Consider the following 13,847-nt stretch of genomic DNA (forward strand, 5'->3'; position numbering starts at 1 on the left):
GGGTGTGAATACTTTCTGAAGGCACTGCACAATGATCACCCTCCCCTCCCCTATTCTCACCCACAATATTCTCTATTTTAGAGAATATTCTCTTTTAAAGAACAATATTCTCACAATATTCCCTATTGTCAAGGGCGAGAGCCATTGCGAGATTGTGCTAAGCATTGTATGGCCCATGTCATCACGTGGGTTATATTTACCATCTCCAGAGGAGAGAGTATTGCATTTGGGTCCATTAATCGGTTTTTCTTGTTACTTGCAAAGTCGAAGATTTTTAAAGTATTGTTACGAATTCGCACCCACCGGCGTGCGATCGACCGCATTTTTCTAATAGCAGCCGCGTCGCCCAACGGACGGACAATTCAGTCGTGACCTTCCGGAACAACGCTGGAACCCTGTCACGGGTGGGTTCTTAATCCCACCATGGCCGAGCTAATTTTCTACCCGCGCAAAATAGGGTCAATCGCCGAATGTCGATATACCTAAGTACTCGCGCGGGTAGCCTACCAGGAGACCGTACCTCGACGCAGGTCGGCTTGGACACGAACCGCTCAAGCGGTCCGTTCCGTTCTTCAGTGATAACCGAGCGGGTATTATCGCCCGACCTCGCCGGATCCGATTCTATTTAATGGGAATTTAAAACCCAACTAATATTCCGCAATACGAGATGGCGTACGAGAAAGATGACACGACGAACAGGTTTAACATTTAAATCAGCACATTTATTATACACAGCACACATGCACATATACAGCCATGCAATGAAAAACACTTATACAGTCAACGAAAGCACTACAACCGATTATAAGCAATTACCGATGTACGGCACTTACACAGTTCTACTTATAGGACACGGCGCCACCAACATTCATTCAAAAGAAAAGAAAAGGCTACCCCCAAAGACCAGGGCGCCAGACAGGGTCCGTAGACCTTTATGGCATGGAGCCTGGATGACCAAACGGGCCCCACGAGACCGTTGCAGGTTACATGCAACCTCGTGGTGCGATGGTGGGCGAGTCGCGACGTCTGTCCCCCACGGCAGCTAGGACAGCCGCGGCTGAGCTCGGCCTTCCACGGGTGCCGGCGAGCTCTCTCCGGCGCTCTCCACACGGATGCGCAGGCTTGCGCGACAGAGCTGGCAAAGCGGCGCCTCCCATCCGTGTCCCTGGTGCCACGCCCGGACTCCCCACCGACTGCGTGCTCCGACGAATGGGTCGTCCCACGGACCGCTTCTCCGCAGACAGGCCACCACGAGCCGAAGATCCCGACCAAGAAGACCACCAGAAAAAACCACCAACACTCTCAAGACAGACAGACTTCCACCCGACCGACCAGCGGTGAGAGACGCACATAAGTCCAGACCTCCACTGACTGCAACGGACCACAAGCTTCACTCCCGGCGCGGTGCTCCGCGCGCCCTTATATTTCCACGGCTCCTCCCCCCTCCCCCGCGGCACGCGGGGGAAGAAGAATTCGCTGCCCTGGCCCAAAGGGGGTGGGGCGCCGGGCCCATCTTTCACCCAAAATCAGGCCCCCACCTTTTTTCACCTTTGACCTCCGGCTCAAATCGCACCTCCCCCATACCACAGCACGGGAAAAAGCAGGAGGGAAAATCCGTGCGCCATCGGAACTTCTTATTTCCCATGGTGTTCTCGGAATCCCTTGTTCCTTTCGCTTTGTAGAGACGGTTTTTATGAGCGGAGAGGGTTGCCGCGGGGTGTGTGGAGAAGGGGGATCGGCAGTTGGTGTAGCGGGGAAGGTGGTTAGGTGTGGTTGGTGGTTGAGGCGATCGTGGTGGTTGAAACGTGGTTGGTCCAAAATAACGATAGTCAAAGAAAAACACTATCTCAAAGGATCACAGCCCTGTTAACACGAATAAACCCCATTAAACAACGGTGGGGAAATCTAACTGAACACAGACTTATCGATCTAACTGAACTAAGGACCTTTATAGTGTTCTGCGAATTTCCACAGCCGTAACAGTATATTGGTTTGTCGATTTTGTTATTCTGTCTGTTTGTCTGTCTGCCTGTCTGTGTCATCTTCAGGTCAAAATTTTCAACTGATATTCACGAAACTTCACCACATGGTAGAGTTTGTCATAAGAAAGAAGCCTATTGTTTTTGAGGTCAAAAGGTCAACATAAGCCAAAGGTCAACAACTGAGCTGAGATTTTTGAATTTCTCAATTTTCATCCAATGTCTTGAAATTTAAAGAGGATTTATATTTGAGGTCACTGAATTCAACCGACCAATTATTTTTAAGGTCAACAAAGACCAACAAGTAAACATAGGCCCAAGGTCAAGAACTAAGGTGGTATTTCTAAAATTTGAAAAGGATTTTCTTTCACGTCAGTGAATTCAACAAGCCTATTATTTTTGAGGTCAACATGGACCAAAAGGTTAACATTGTCCCAAGGTCAACAACTAAGGAGGTACTTCTAAAATCCTCAATTTTCATTTCATTGACTTGAAATTTGAAGGAGTTGCATATTTGGTCACTGGAATTCAACCAGCCAATTATTTTTGTGGTCAACATGAAGCAAAAGGCCAACATAGTCCCAAGGTTAACCATCTGATTGGCTTCTGTTTCATCTGTTGGCAATTTTCATCTGATTGGCTTGAAATTTGAAGAGAATATATATTTCAGGTCAATGAATTCAACCACCAATTATTTTGTAGGTCTACACAGGCCTAAAGGTCAGCATAGGCCAGATTCTAAAATTGTCAATTTTCATCCGATTCACTTGAAATTTGCAGAGGAATTGCATATTTGGTTATTGAATTCAACCACCAATTATTTTTGAGGGCACATTTGTTTGATGGATTTTGTAAGTATCATGCTCTGCAGGACGTCTTCTACTTCTTTGTTTGTTTGCACAATGTGGGGGATGGTGTTTTTCTCTGCAACCGCTTGACGGATTGACACAACATTTTCACCATCGGAGCGATTACTCATTTGTTTAACGATAATTATGATGTTATAGGTCACATGGTGTGGCAGCCATGTTGGAAAAAGGGGAAAAAAATTGGACCTCTGTATCTCTGAAATCGCATCATGGGAAAAAGTTGATAGTTGACATGTGGGAAGTACTCCACATGGGGAATAAGTATGATTTTGTATGATACAGGTGCCTTCATTATGATGTAATTGCCTTGTGTAGAACGCTACATCTGATCAGTCTGAATTTTTGATGGTCATTTTGGGATAAATTGATCGACGGAAAAAAATTGATGACATTATCGGGCACGTAGTTTGGCAGCCATATTTACAAAAAAACATGAAAAAAACTTTCAAAAATCTTCCCTGAAATGGCTGAACAGATCGAGGTGAAACTTTTCAGCTATGACCGCCTATCCATGAGGAACTAGAAGGGCACTCGGTAGAGCGCATACCCTCCGCTGCGCAATGCCTGTTCCACGATAACATATCGGGCCCATTACATTTCTGAAATATCGTGCTATATATCGTTCTTGGCCCGATCTCTCATTGGTGAAGAATCACTTTAATAATTCTAGTAGTTGGATCTGAATCCGGCTCTTCACCATAATTTAATCAGTTTATCGTTATCACACACCCAACCTGACCACCAAGTATCATCGGAATCCGTCCACAACTTTTTGAGATATCCGACAGACAAACAGACAGAGAGGGGTGAAAACATAACCTTCTTCACCTTCGGTGGCTGAGGTAACAAAACGATCCCACCTATGATGTCACAGGTCACATCACTTGGTTTGGCAGCCATTTGGATTTACCCTAAACCCCTCAAAATCTTCTTCTCTAGAACAGCTGGACAAATTGAGAGGAAACTTTACACAAATGTTCCTCAAGCGTTGGGGGTGCCAGAGTGTGCACAAATAATTAATAGTTCACATGGTCTGGCAGCCATTTGGATTGAAGGAGGATATTGAAAAAAATATCTTGAACCGCTTCATCGATCGATGTGAAACTTCACAATTATGATCTAGTTGTGATGGGAAATATGTTTTTAAACCTTTCCAATTTCAACCTGATCGGATGCATGGTCTGGCAGGCAGAAGTATTGAATTTTTTTAATCTGGGTTCTTTTGGATTTAAAAAAAAAAATAAAAATAAGGCTCACTTGGTTGCACCTGGATGGGTTTGAGTGTAGAAGAGTAGCAGCTGAAACTGAATCCTATCCAGATTCCTCCTGATGACTTTGTCTGCTTTTTGCTTGTTTGGGTTTCTTCTTCTTTTTTTTTTTTTTTTTTTTTTTTTTTTTTTTTTGTATACCTTGGTCGAGGCTCGTATGAGAGCTAACACACAACTCACAGCAAGGAGGCATGAGACAAGAGGGGCGGGAGTGGAAGGGACAAAACATTGGGGAACAGACACAGGTGAACTGTGGAAGGGAGAGGGATGGGGATGGGACGGGGAACATGGCGAGGGGAAGATGGACATTAAAGGGACTTTCAGGAAGGAAAGCAGGAGAATTGAAGGAAGTGGGCTTGGGTGGATTATCGGGGGTGGAAAAGATCGAGGATTTGGATGGGGGAAGATAAGAGGTGGTGGTGAACAGCTGTTTTGAAAGCCTGAAGGGAAGAATGGGAAAGAATAGAGTGAGGAAGTTTATTCCAAAGGCGGGAAAAAAGAGGAATGAAAGAGTGAAGATGAGCAGTGATTCGTGATTTTGGTAGTTTTACCAGAAGGGGGTTGTTGGCGGACCTTGAGCGCCCTGTGGAAATGTGGTTGGGACAAATCGCAGAGAGAGCAGGGGGCAAGGCTGGAGAGGAGTCGGTAGAAGACAGAAAGACCACCGACCAACCTGCGGTGATTGAGTGAGAGGCCCAAAGACTCAGCTTCATTGCGGGAGATGCCAATGATCTTAAAAGCCCTGGTTTCGACAGCGTGAAGTCGAGAAAGGTGGGAGGCAGGAGCACCAGCCCAGAGGGGAGAGCAGTACTCCATCAGGCTACGGACAAAAGCTTTGTAAGTGGTCAGGAGCTCAAGAGGGCCGAGGAAGGACTTTGCACGACGGAGGATTCCCAGTCGGCGACTGGCTTTTGAGGCAAGGTTGGAAATGTGACTTTCCCAGGAAAGGTCATGGCAGATAGTGAGACCCAGAAGCTTGAAAGAAAAGACTTCTTCCAGAGGATTGTTGAGAAAGTGGATGGGGGGTTTTGTAAACGGTCCTTTCGAAGAGACATAGTGAGAGTGTGAGATTTGTCTGGATTGAAAGACATGTTCCACGTGTTGGACCAGTTTGTGATTTTATCCAGATCTGCAGTGAGCGAAGAAGCTGCTGCTTGCCGGGCTGAGGGATGACAGATGGTACGGCAGAGGGTTGAGTCATCGGCAAAGAGAAATAGAGGATTTTCCAGAGAGTCCGAGAGATCATTGATGAAAACCAGAAAAAGAACAGGGCCCAGAACGCTACCTTGAGGAACTCCAGCCTGCACAGGAAGAGGGGATGAAAGAACTCCATTTAGGGCCACACGTTGACTGCGACAGGAGAGGAAGTCTGCGAGCCATGAGTGGAGATGACCTTGAATACCATGGGCAGAGAGTTTGGTGAGTAGGGCAGGGTGCCAGACTGTGTCAAAAGCACGTGATATGTCCAGGGATACGGCTCGGATTTCCTGTCTGGCATTGAGGACCTCCATCCATTGATGGGAGAGCAGTAGCAGCATATCTAGGGTAGAGTGACCTGGTCTGAAACCAAATTGATGATTGGAAATCAAGCCATTGGAGAAGAGGTGGTTTGGAGAAGATTCTGATGACTCCATTGCTGTACCAATTTGGTCTTTCATTTGATTTGAATTGAATTGAATTTATTTTAATCCCATTCTGAATTTGATTGAATAATAACAAATGTCATGGGTCAGGGTTCGGTGTCTAATCAAAGCGGGACGTCTTGGTACCCGGTCATCACTGCCAGCAGTTATAAAATGGCAGTTCTCGTTATGTCTTTTATAATAATGCAACGCACCAGTACACCAGACCAGTACACCAGACAAAATACACGACACAAAACTACACAAATGCCACCTAAAACAAGTCCTGGTGTGGGTCTGCAATTTATGATTGCTCTTTTTCTTGTTACTCTTGTAACAGAAAAATTGTCTCTATGTAAGTCATGTTGTTGAACGTGCACTTAGGAGGTAGTGAATATTTACTTCAAGACAGTATAGAGTAAGTTTGTGGTGTAAAACCCCCTGTTTTTGAGTGAGAATGTGTGAGAACTTGGATAGGAAGACACTGAAAAGTGCTAAGCAGTTTTAAATTCAGCTTTGCAGATTTGTTGGCCAGGACACTGTGGACCATGGTGGTGCGGTTGGCGAAAGAGCCCTGGCTGAGGAGGGAACACTTTTTCTAGGGCCCACCCTGCAGGGTGGGATGGCTCGAACAAAACCGCCGCCCACAATAGTGGATGGCCAATGAGATGTTCTCACCATTTCGGAGGGTTGCAGCTTCGCTGTGTGTGGCAGTTGGAGCTGGACCTTTAGATAAGCAGCATTCCTTTCTTCATTACCTCAGCTCATCACCAGCTCTGTGCAACACCAATCTTCACAGGCCATACTGGACCCAAAACCAACCCGTGCCTTGCTCAAGACCTTGCTCCTTCCCCATTGTTTTGTGATTCCCCGTATTTATTTTTGGTGCCATAGTCAAATATTTATTTCCTTGTACATAAGTTTGTATGCCCCCTCATCCCTACTCGTGTCAGTTGACCGCTTGGTTTGTCCATTTTATTGATGGCATCTTCTCTACCCTTATTATCCCCATATTTGTTTTTGCACAAACCCATTTTTAGGTCATCTCTACCGAGATGACCTAATAAAGCCGGACCAAATGTCCGTCCATCCGTACGTACGTCCATCAACAATTTTTCTTTCTGATCTTGATGAAACTTAGTATGTGGGTGGAGGTCGATGAGTGTTGCACAACGATATAACTTTTGTCCGTGTTCAAGGTCAGGGACGAGGTCACGTAAGTTATAAAAATCGCCATTTTCAAAACCTATCTAGTCTGCCATTCTACAAGATATTCGGCAACTGTTTATTGATTATGATAGTAAAAAAATATTATCTTGTATCTAACCGGACAGATTTTTGAATTTCCTTCCCGTATGGCCGCCACGTAACCTGGAAGATGGTCAAAAACACCTCCTGATACAAAGAAAACTTTTTACTTCCGATCTTGATGAAATTTGGTATGTGGGTAGAGGTCGATGAGTGATACCCAACGACATATTTTTTTCCCGGATTCGAGGTCAGGGTCAAGGTCATGAGGTCACGAAAGTTGTGAAAGTTGCCATTTTCAAAACCTATCTAGTCTGCCATTTTAGGAGATATCTGGCAACGGTTCATCGATTATGATAGTAAAAAACATTATAGAGATGACCGTCACCCCCACACGGGGGTAATTTTAATTATAAGACGTTTTCCCACCTTTTACCTCCCACGCATTGCAACGCCTGGTTTTGGCTGCCATTTGGGTGATCCTTGAGGGATCGTGTTGTAAGATTGAACACCATAAGCTAAATAAACTATTTTGGAATCCGCAGGAGTTTTATACTTCCAGCTCAGATGGATTGTGTTGAGGGACGATTCTGACGTGACAGTATGTTTATCTGTGGGTTTGTTTGTTTGACTTTGATGCACTCGAAGACTGCTGGATGGAATGAGCTGAATTCTCTCTGAAGTTGTATCATATAGTGCCACCTGGTGGAGGTCAGGACACTCTTGACATCATAAAAGTGTTAGATTTAACCCGTCCATCTGAATGGGTTCTTTGCTCGTAACTGAAATTTCATGAGTGAGCACACAGCTTCATCCCCATATGCCCTCCACATATTGATCCTTCAAAAGAATATGAAGTGACACTATTTTGGATGAAACCTTACAAAATGCTTTTCGTTATCAGAAAAACCTCTGAAATTTTTTTTAATTTTTTTCCTGATAAAGGGATAATGCGAAACGTCGGTTTCTCCTTGCTTTCCACGGTGGTTAGCACACTTCAGTGATAATTTGACCACTGCAAGTATGCTTGGATGTGTCTCAGTGGAAGTCTTGTACAGTGATGAGGACAACGAGCATGGATCCCTGGCATTACGGAGACACCTTGAGACTATGTTGACACTTATCCTGTGAGGTCCAGGCAGTGCGTTTGCAGTACACTGATCAGTTTGAAGCCGATTGCATAGATTGGATATGCGAGTTTTTATACTGTGATGTCCACTTCTTGACATATTTCTTGTTGATCCAGTGTCTTGATAATGTCTTCTGAGCTCATACACTTCCTTTGCTCATGTTAAATAGCCTTCAACATGGCTAATGGAAGACCTTACTTGAAGGCATCCAAAGATTGAATACCTCTCATTTTCAAACAGATGTGGCATTGCAATGGATTGTTAAAGAATGTTTTTTATTTATTTATTTATTTAGCTGATCTACGTGCTGGTGTCTTGGAAAAACTCAAATTTGCTCAGAATGCCTCATGTTGCCTCTAAAAACCCAAGGGTGCATGAGTTGCATGTGCTGAACGATTATTGGATGAGGCAATTACGTTCGTTGGAAACTTGCACTCAGGTGTTCTACACATCTCTCGTGCCAAAATGGCATTGCAATGAACACTGGAACTGTCGTTCAATAATTACATTATCATTTCAACATGTTTGGGTTTTTCATGGTGAAAAGTTTATTTTCTTCATAAAAAATACTTCTATAAATACATTAAAGCAATTACACCTGTTACAACAATCAATATCATATTTCGTTTTTTTTTTCTTTTTTTCTTTTTTCGAAGCCAGGACATTTGATTTGTATGATAATGTTACTGTATATCGGTTTTCTGATGCATGATTTGCATTGCACTTGCTCATTTGAATGAAATTTGCACTTACTCTTGTAAAGCTGAATAATATCCACTCGGTAATAATGAAGACATACCGTATGTGTGACTTTACTGCTGTGAGGAAACAGGATAAAGCGTGGGAAACTTAAAATGATAGCTTTGCTATAAATATATGAGGTGTTCAAATAGCTGGATGAATGAGATACTCACAATAGTCCAAAACACTCCAACTTGTTTATTTTCCATTGTAGTATCTTCATGGCTGTAGTTGCTCAATTTGTTGTTCAAAACATACACATTAGCAAAAGCTAAGTTTTCAGGCTTCTTCTTCAGCAATATACTTGGTTGCTTCAGTCACTTGCAAGTCAGCAAATTGGAGGTCCTGCAGGTAGGACTACAAATATTGAAACATAGAGTAGTCACTTGTGATAGGTCTGGGCTATGTCGGGGAAAGGGGAGAGGGGGGGGGGTTAGGAGCTAAAGGGGAGGTGGGACATGGTAATCCAGCTTCTCAAAGCCAAAGCCATGAATATGCAGTCTGCACTGTCTTATGAGCAGGTGAATTGTTGTGAAGGAGGAGCACACCTTTTGTCAACATTCATTGGTTTTTGTTTTTGATGGCTTGTTGCAATTTTTGTATGGGGCTAGTGTAGTATTCCTCTGAATATAGTTTTGTGAGGCAGAGAGTCATTCAACAGGATTCTCTATGCATCTAGAAAAAAACGATCTTGCTGGTTGATGGTTGGGTGTGAAATATATTGGACTAGCGATACCCGTGCACATGCACGGGATAGCAGTACAACATAGCTGGAAGCAGATGACAGACCAAACACGGGGAATGATAACAATACGCATTGTGCAAAATGCAAGTGGTAATATGGAACGCCAAGACTTCTCCAACATTTTCGGCATGTCCGCTAAGTGCCACAGCAATTTCATAGGGATCGTGTGACGGCGAGCCGAGTTTTTAGTGTGCAAGCTTGGTATTATAATAGAGATGGTTTCAGGATCTCAGTGGTGAAGCCACATTATTTTATTTTTTTCCTACCTGTTCCCAGATGTGATAGTTGGTTGTATTTTGCATTTAACACTTTGAGAAGCTCATGATATGCCAGCCATTGCTTTTTATCATGAGCACTTTGGTTTCAAGAAGGGAACCATCTTTATGCCACCTTGGGCATGCTCAAGTGTTTGTGAATGATGGAGAAAATGCTGCCTTGAGAAATTCGAAGTTCTCTGGATATTTTGACTTTGATTCAGTGATCCTCTATTATTAATGCCTTGAACTGAACCACAGTTAGTGGGTCGTTTATATCTGCTGGTCATCTTAACCTGGGGTCATCCTCAATTGATTCTCATCCATGCTATCGGCCAATATGACAGCACATCTTTTCAACCACGTATTCGTAAATATCTTTGTGTGGAAGGAGATGCATATTGAAAAGAAGCATACCAAGACTGTAATATAGACTTTTGACATATTCACGTTCCGAGACTTGCGGGTTTGTAAGCATCCAGTATCAACTAAAGCTCAGACACTTTATTGCTCTTTATGTTTTGGCATTATACTTGAAATTATCTGATTTTGTACGACTTTTTTGTATTAGTACCGTAATCTTTTTGTCACCTTTCACCTTCTCCTGGCAGGCATCGGACCAATCTTGGCACTGCTGTTTGTGCCACTGCTAAGTGCATTAAGTGACCGCTGGGTTGGATCATATGGCCGTCGCCGACCATTTATTATTGGCCTATCTTTTGGTGTCCTGCTGGGCCTGCTTGCTATTCTCATCTCTGCAAATGATGAAAAGGTTTGGTTTGACTTTCAAAGGAGATAACGACATACCGGGCTAGTTCTAGTGAAAGTGATACCAGATAAAATGAAACTTATCATCTTTCACTCAACCCTGCAAATAACTAGAAAGCATCTGAAAACGCAAAGCCTCTTTGTACTCAAACTAATTTGATGACGACGACAGTTAAAAATTGTACGTTTTATTAATTTGCGTTCTACACAATCTCATAACAAAGATTTGTTGAAGATTTGATGACAAAAGCTCAACTGGCAAAAAATGTTATGGTCTGGAAGCGTATTTTGAAATTCGAACTGAATCTCGATGGTAAACAATGATTTTGATTAAAACATTCATGGCGAGTCTACCACTTCACTGATGTCATTCTTACAATCCTTTATTCCTCAATGGCAGTGGAATGAAATGTATCAAGTTTCAAATTTTTTCGATCAGCTGTTTCAGAGATATAATGTTTTAATTTTTTTTGGTGTTTAAGCCAAGATGACTGACATATCACGTGACCTATGATGTCACAATTATTAAAATATTCTCCATGGGGGGAGGCGGGATCGCTTCTACCCAGCCAAGTGGTTGCTGAGGAAAAAATAATAATAATAATAACACTGGTCAACAACAAATTTGTTGTCTGCATTTTTTAAGCTGATTTAGGACGAATCTGATGCGCTGAATCCAAAACTCACATTAGTTTTGTTCAATCAGGTCAAGTTTTTGAGATATGGCCACATGTCGTTTTTTACATTTTTGTTCACATGTACGCATATGTGGAGCATTTTAGAAGAAGTTGGTGGGGGTAAAATGTCATGTCAAATAATTGTTTTGATTGGAAATAATTATTTTAATGACAATAAGTATTCAGGTACGATAGTTCTGGGTGATTATGTTGAAAAGGGATCAGTTTGAAGTCATAAAACCTCAAAATCTTCCAAAAATTGGTGAGGCAAAGCATAAAGTTCGTGGATCAAAACTAAAGTTAATGGGGCAGATTTTGTAATAATGTGATACAAAAAAGTTGTATTTCTTGAAATAACGAACTCTGAAGAATGTACAATACCTACATGCGCCAATTTATGACATGCGCTTCTGCTCAAGCTTGGAGTGCCACAGTACGAACCCAAAGATTGGAGACTGTTCATTGACAGCAGCAAGCGATCACTGAAATGTGTTCTGCTACACAACGGCAACCAGTTTGCCTCTGTACCCATCGCTCACTCGACTACACTGAAGGAGAAGTATGAAGCGGTGAAGTACGTGCTGGAGAAAATTGGTTATGATCAGCATAAGTGGTTTATTTGTGTTGACCTGAAGATGGTGAACTTTTTGTTGGGACAACAGTCTGGCTTCACCAAGTACCCATGTTTTCTGTGCATGTGGGATAGTAGGGACCGTGCTCAGCATTACACGAAGAAGGACTGGCCTGTGCGGGAGGAATTGGTGCCATGCAAAGAAAGGAACGTCATCAACGACCCTCTGGTGGACAGAGACAGAATACTCTTCCCACCGCTGCACATCAAGCTCGGCTTAATCAAGCAGTTCACCAAGGCTCTGGACAAAGATGGTGACTGCTTCACTTACTTGTGCCAGGCTTTTCCAGGATTGACCATGGAGAAGTTGAAAGTTGGCATCTTTGATTGTTCTCAGATCCGTCAGCTCATCAGAGATCCAGAGTTCACAAACTCAATGAACGAAGTGGAACTGGAAGCGTGGAAGACATTTGTTTTCGTAGTGAAGAACTTTCTTGGCAACAATAAGGCCAGAAACTACGCAGAACTTGTCAACAACATGCTGACTGCTTTCAGAAACCTGGGCTGCAACATGAGCATCAAGATGCACTACCTATTTTCACATATGAACCGGTTTCCTGAGAACCTGGGTTCAATGAGTGACGAGTAGGGGGAGAGATTCCATCAGGACATGAAGGAGATGGAGACCAGGTATCAGGGTCACTGGGACGCAGTCATGATGGCTGACTACTGTTGGAATCTGAAGAGAAACCTCCCTGCCGCTGAACATTCCAGGAGTTCGAAGAAACGGAAGTTCAAGCCCTGAAGTTTGAACAGTGGTGACGCAACATGCAATTTACTTGTACTTACCTTTATCAATGCCCACCATTCAGATGACAGTAATCGATGTTTCTATCATGTAATCAATAAATGTTGTTGGCAAAACATTTTTTTTTCTTAAAAACATGTTTAGGATGATATGTGTTGACAAAAATCAGCTGATAATGCCACAAAAATGTAATTGATTTTGTCACAAGATCTGATTTTTTCAAATCAACTTAGCACAAAAACCTGACCTGATGGAGAGAAACGGATGCCATTTCCTGATTCAACAGTGCCAGAATACCCTAATTCACTTGTAGAAATCTAGACAACATTCAGAAAGTAAAAAATTGTTGACCAGTGTAATAATAAGAGCAAAAAAGGGTCAAAGAATAACAATAATAATGAAAATTATTTTAACAAAATTATTAATTTGTCTTCTCCATATTCTACTAGTCTCACAATAAAGCTTTGCTGGAAATTTGATGACAAAAGCTCAAATGCTAAAAAAAGTTATGGCTCAGACAGACGGACACACACACACACACACACACACACACACACACACACACACACACACACACACACACACACACACACACACACACACACACACATACACACACACATACACACACACACACACACACACACGATTGCAAAGCCCCGTCTTCCACTGCATGGGGGATGGGCTAACTAAAATGGCACTCCGTATAGCACATACCTCCACCAGGCTGAACAGTTTGCGTTTTGTATCCGACTGATAAGCCAGGGCTGGATCCGGACCTAAACCAAAATGGAATCTGCTTATTCTTATCGCCTAACCAACTCGTCCACATATTTTTTGTCATTGCTTGTCCACAACCTTTTGAAATAACCTGCAAAATGTCGTTTTAGCCCCATCTCTTAATGGTGAAGAATCACTTTAAAAATTACCGGATCTGGATCGAGATCTTCACCAAAATGTAATCATTTCGTCCTTGTCACACACCAAACCTTTCCATAAAATTTCATCAGAATCTATCCACAACATTTTGAGATATCCTGTTCAGTGACAGGGGTGAAAACATAACCTCCGTCCACCTTAAGTGGCGGAGATAACCAACGAGAATGGCACTCGGTCATGTGCGTACCTCCGCCAGGCTGAACAGTTTACATTTTGTAGCCTACTGAT

General features: G+C 42.9%; 1 protein-coding gene across 6 annotated transcripts in view; it reads left to right on the forward strand.

Moving 5' to 3' along the window:
* SLC45A3 (solute carrier family 45 member 3) overlaps positions 1–13,847 on the forward strand; it is a 71,917-nt gene that overhangs the window by 35,925 nt on the left and 22,145 nt on the right. For all 6 annotated transcript variants that reach the window (XM_085881632.1, XM_085881637.1, XM_085881631.1 and 3 more), the window contains one exon: positions 10,468–10,628. In XM_085881632.1, the coding sequence (XP_085737758.1) occupies positions 10,468–10,628 (161 nt within the window). The remainder of the gene's footprint in view (positions 1–10,467; positions 10,629–13,847) is intronic.

The sequence above is a fragment of the Eptatretus burgeri genome, chromosome 5 (assembly GCF_056783735.1).
Source record: "Eptatretus burgeri isolate ZD-2024b chromosome 5, Ebu_testis_v1, whole genome shotgun sequence".
Lineage (NCBI taxonomy): Eukaryota > Metazoa > Chordata > Myxini > Myxiniformes > Myxinidae > Eptatretus > Eptatretus burgeri.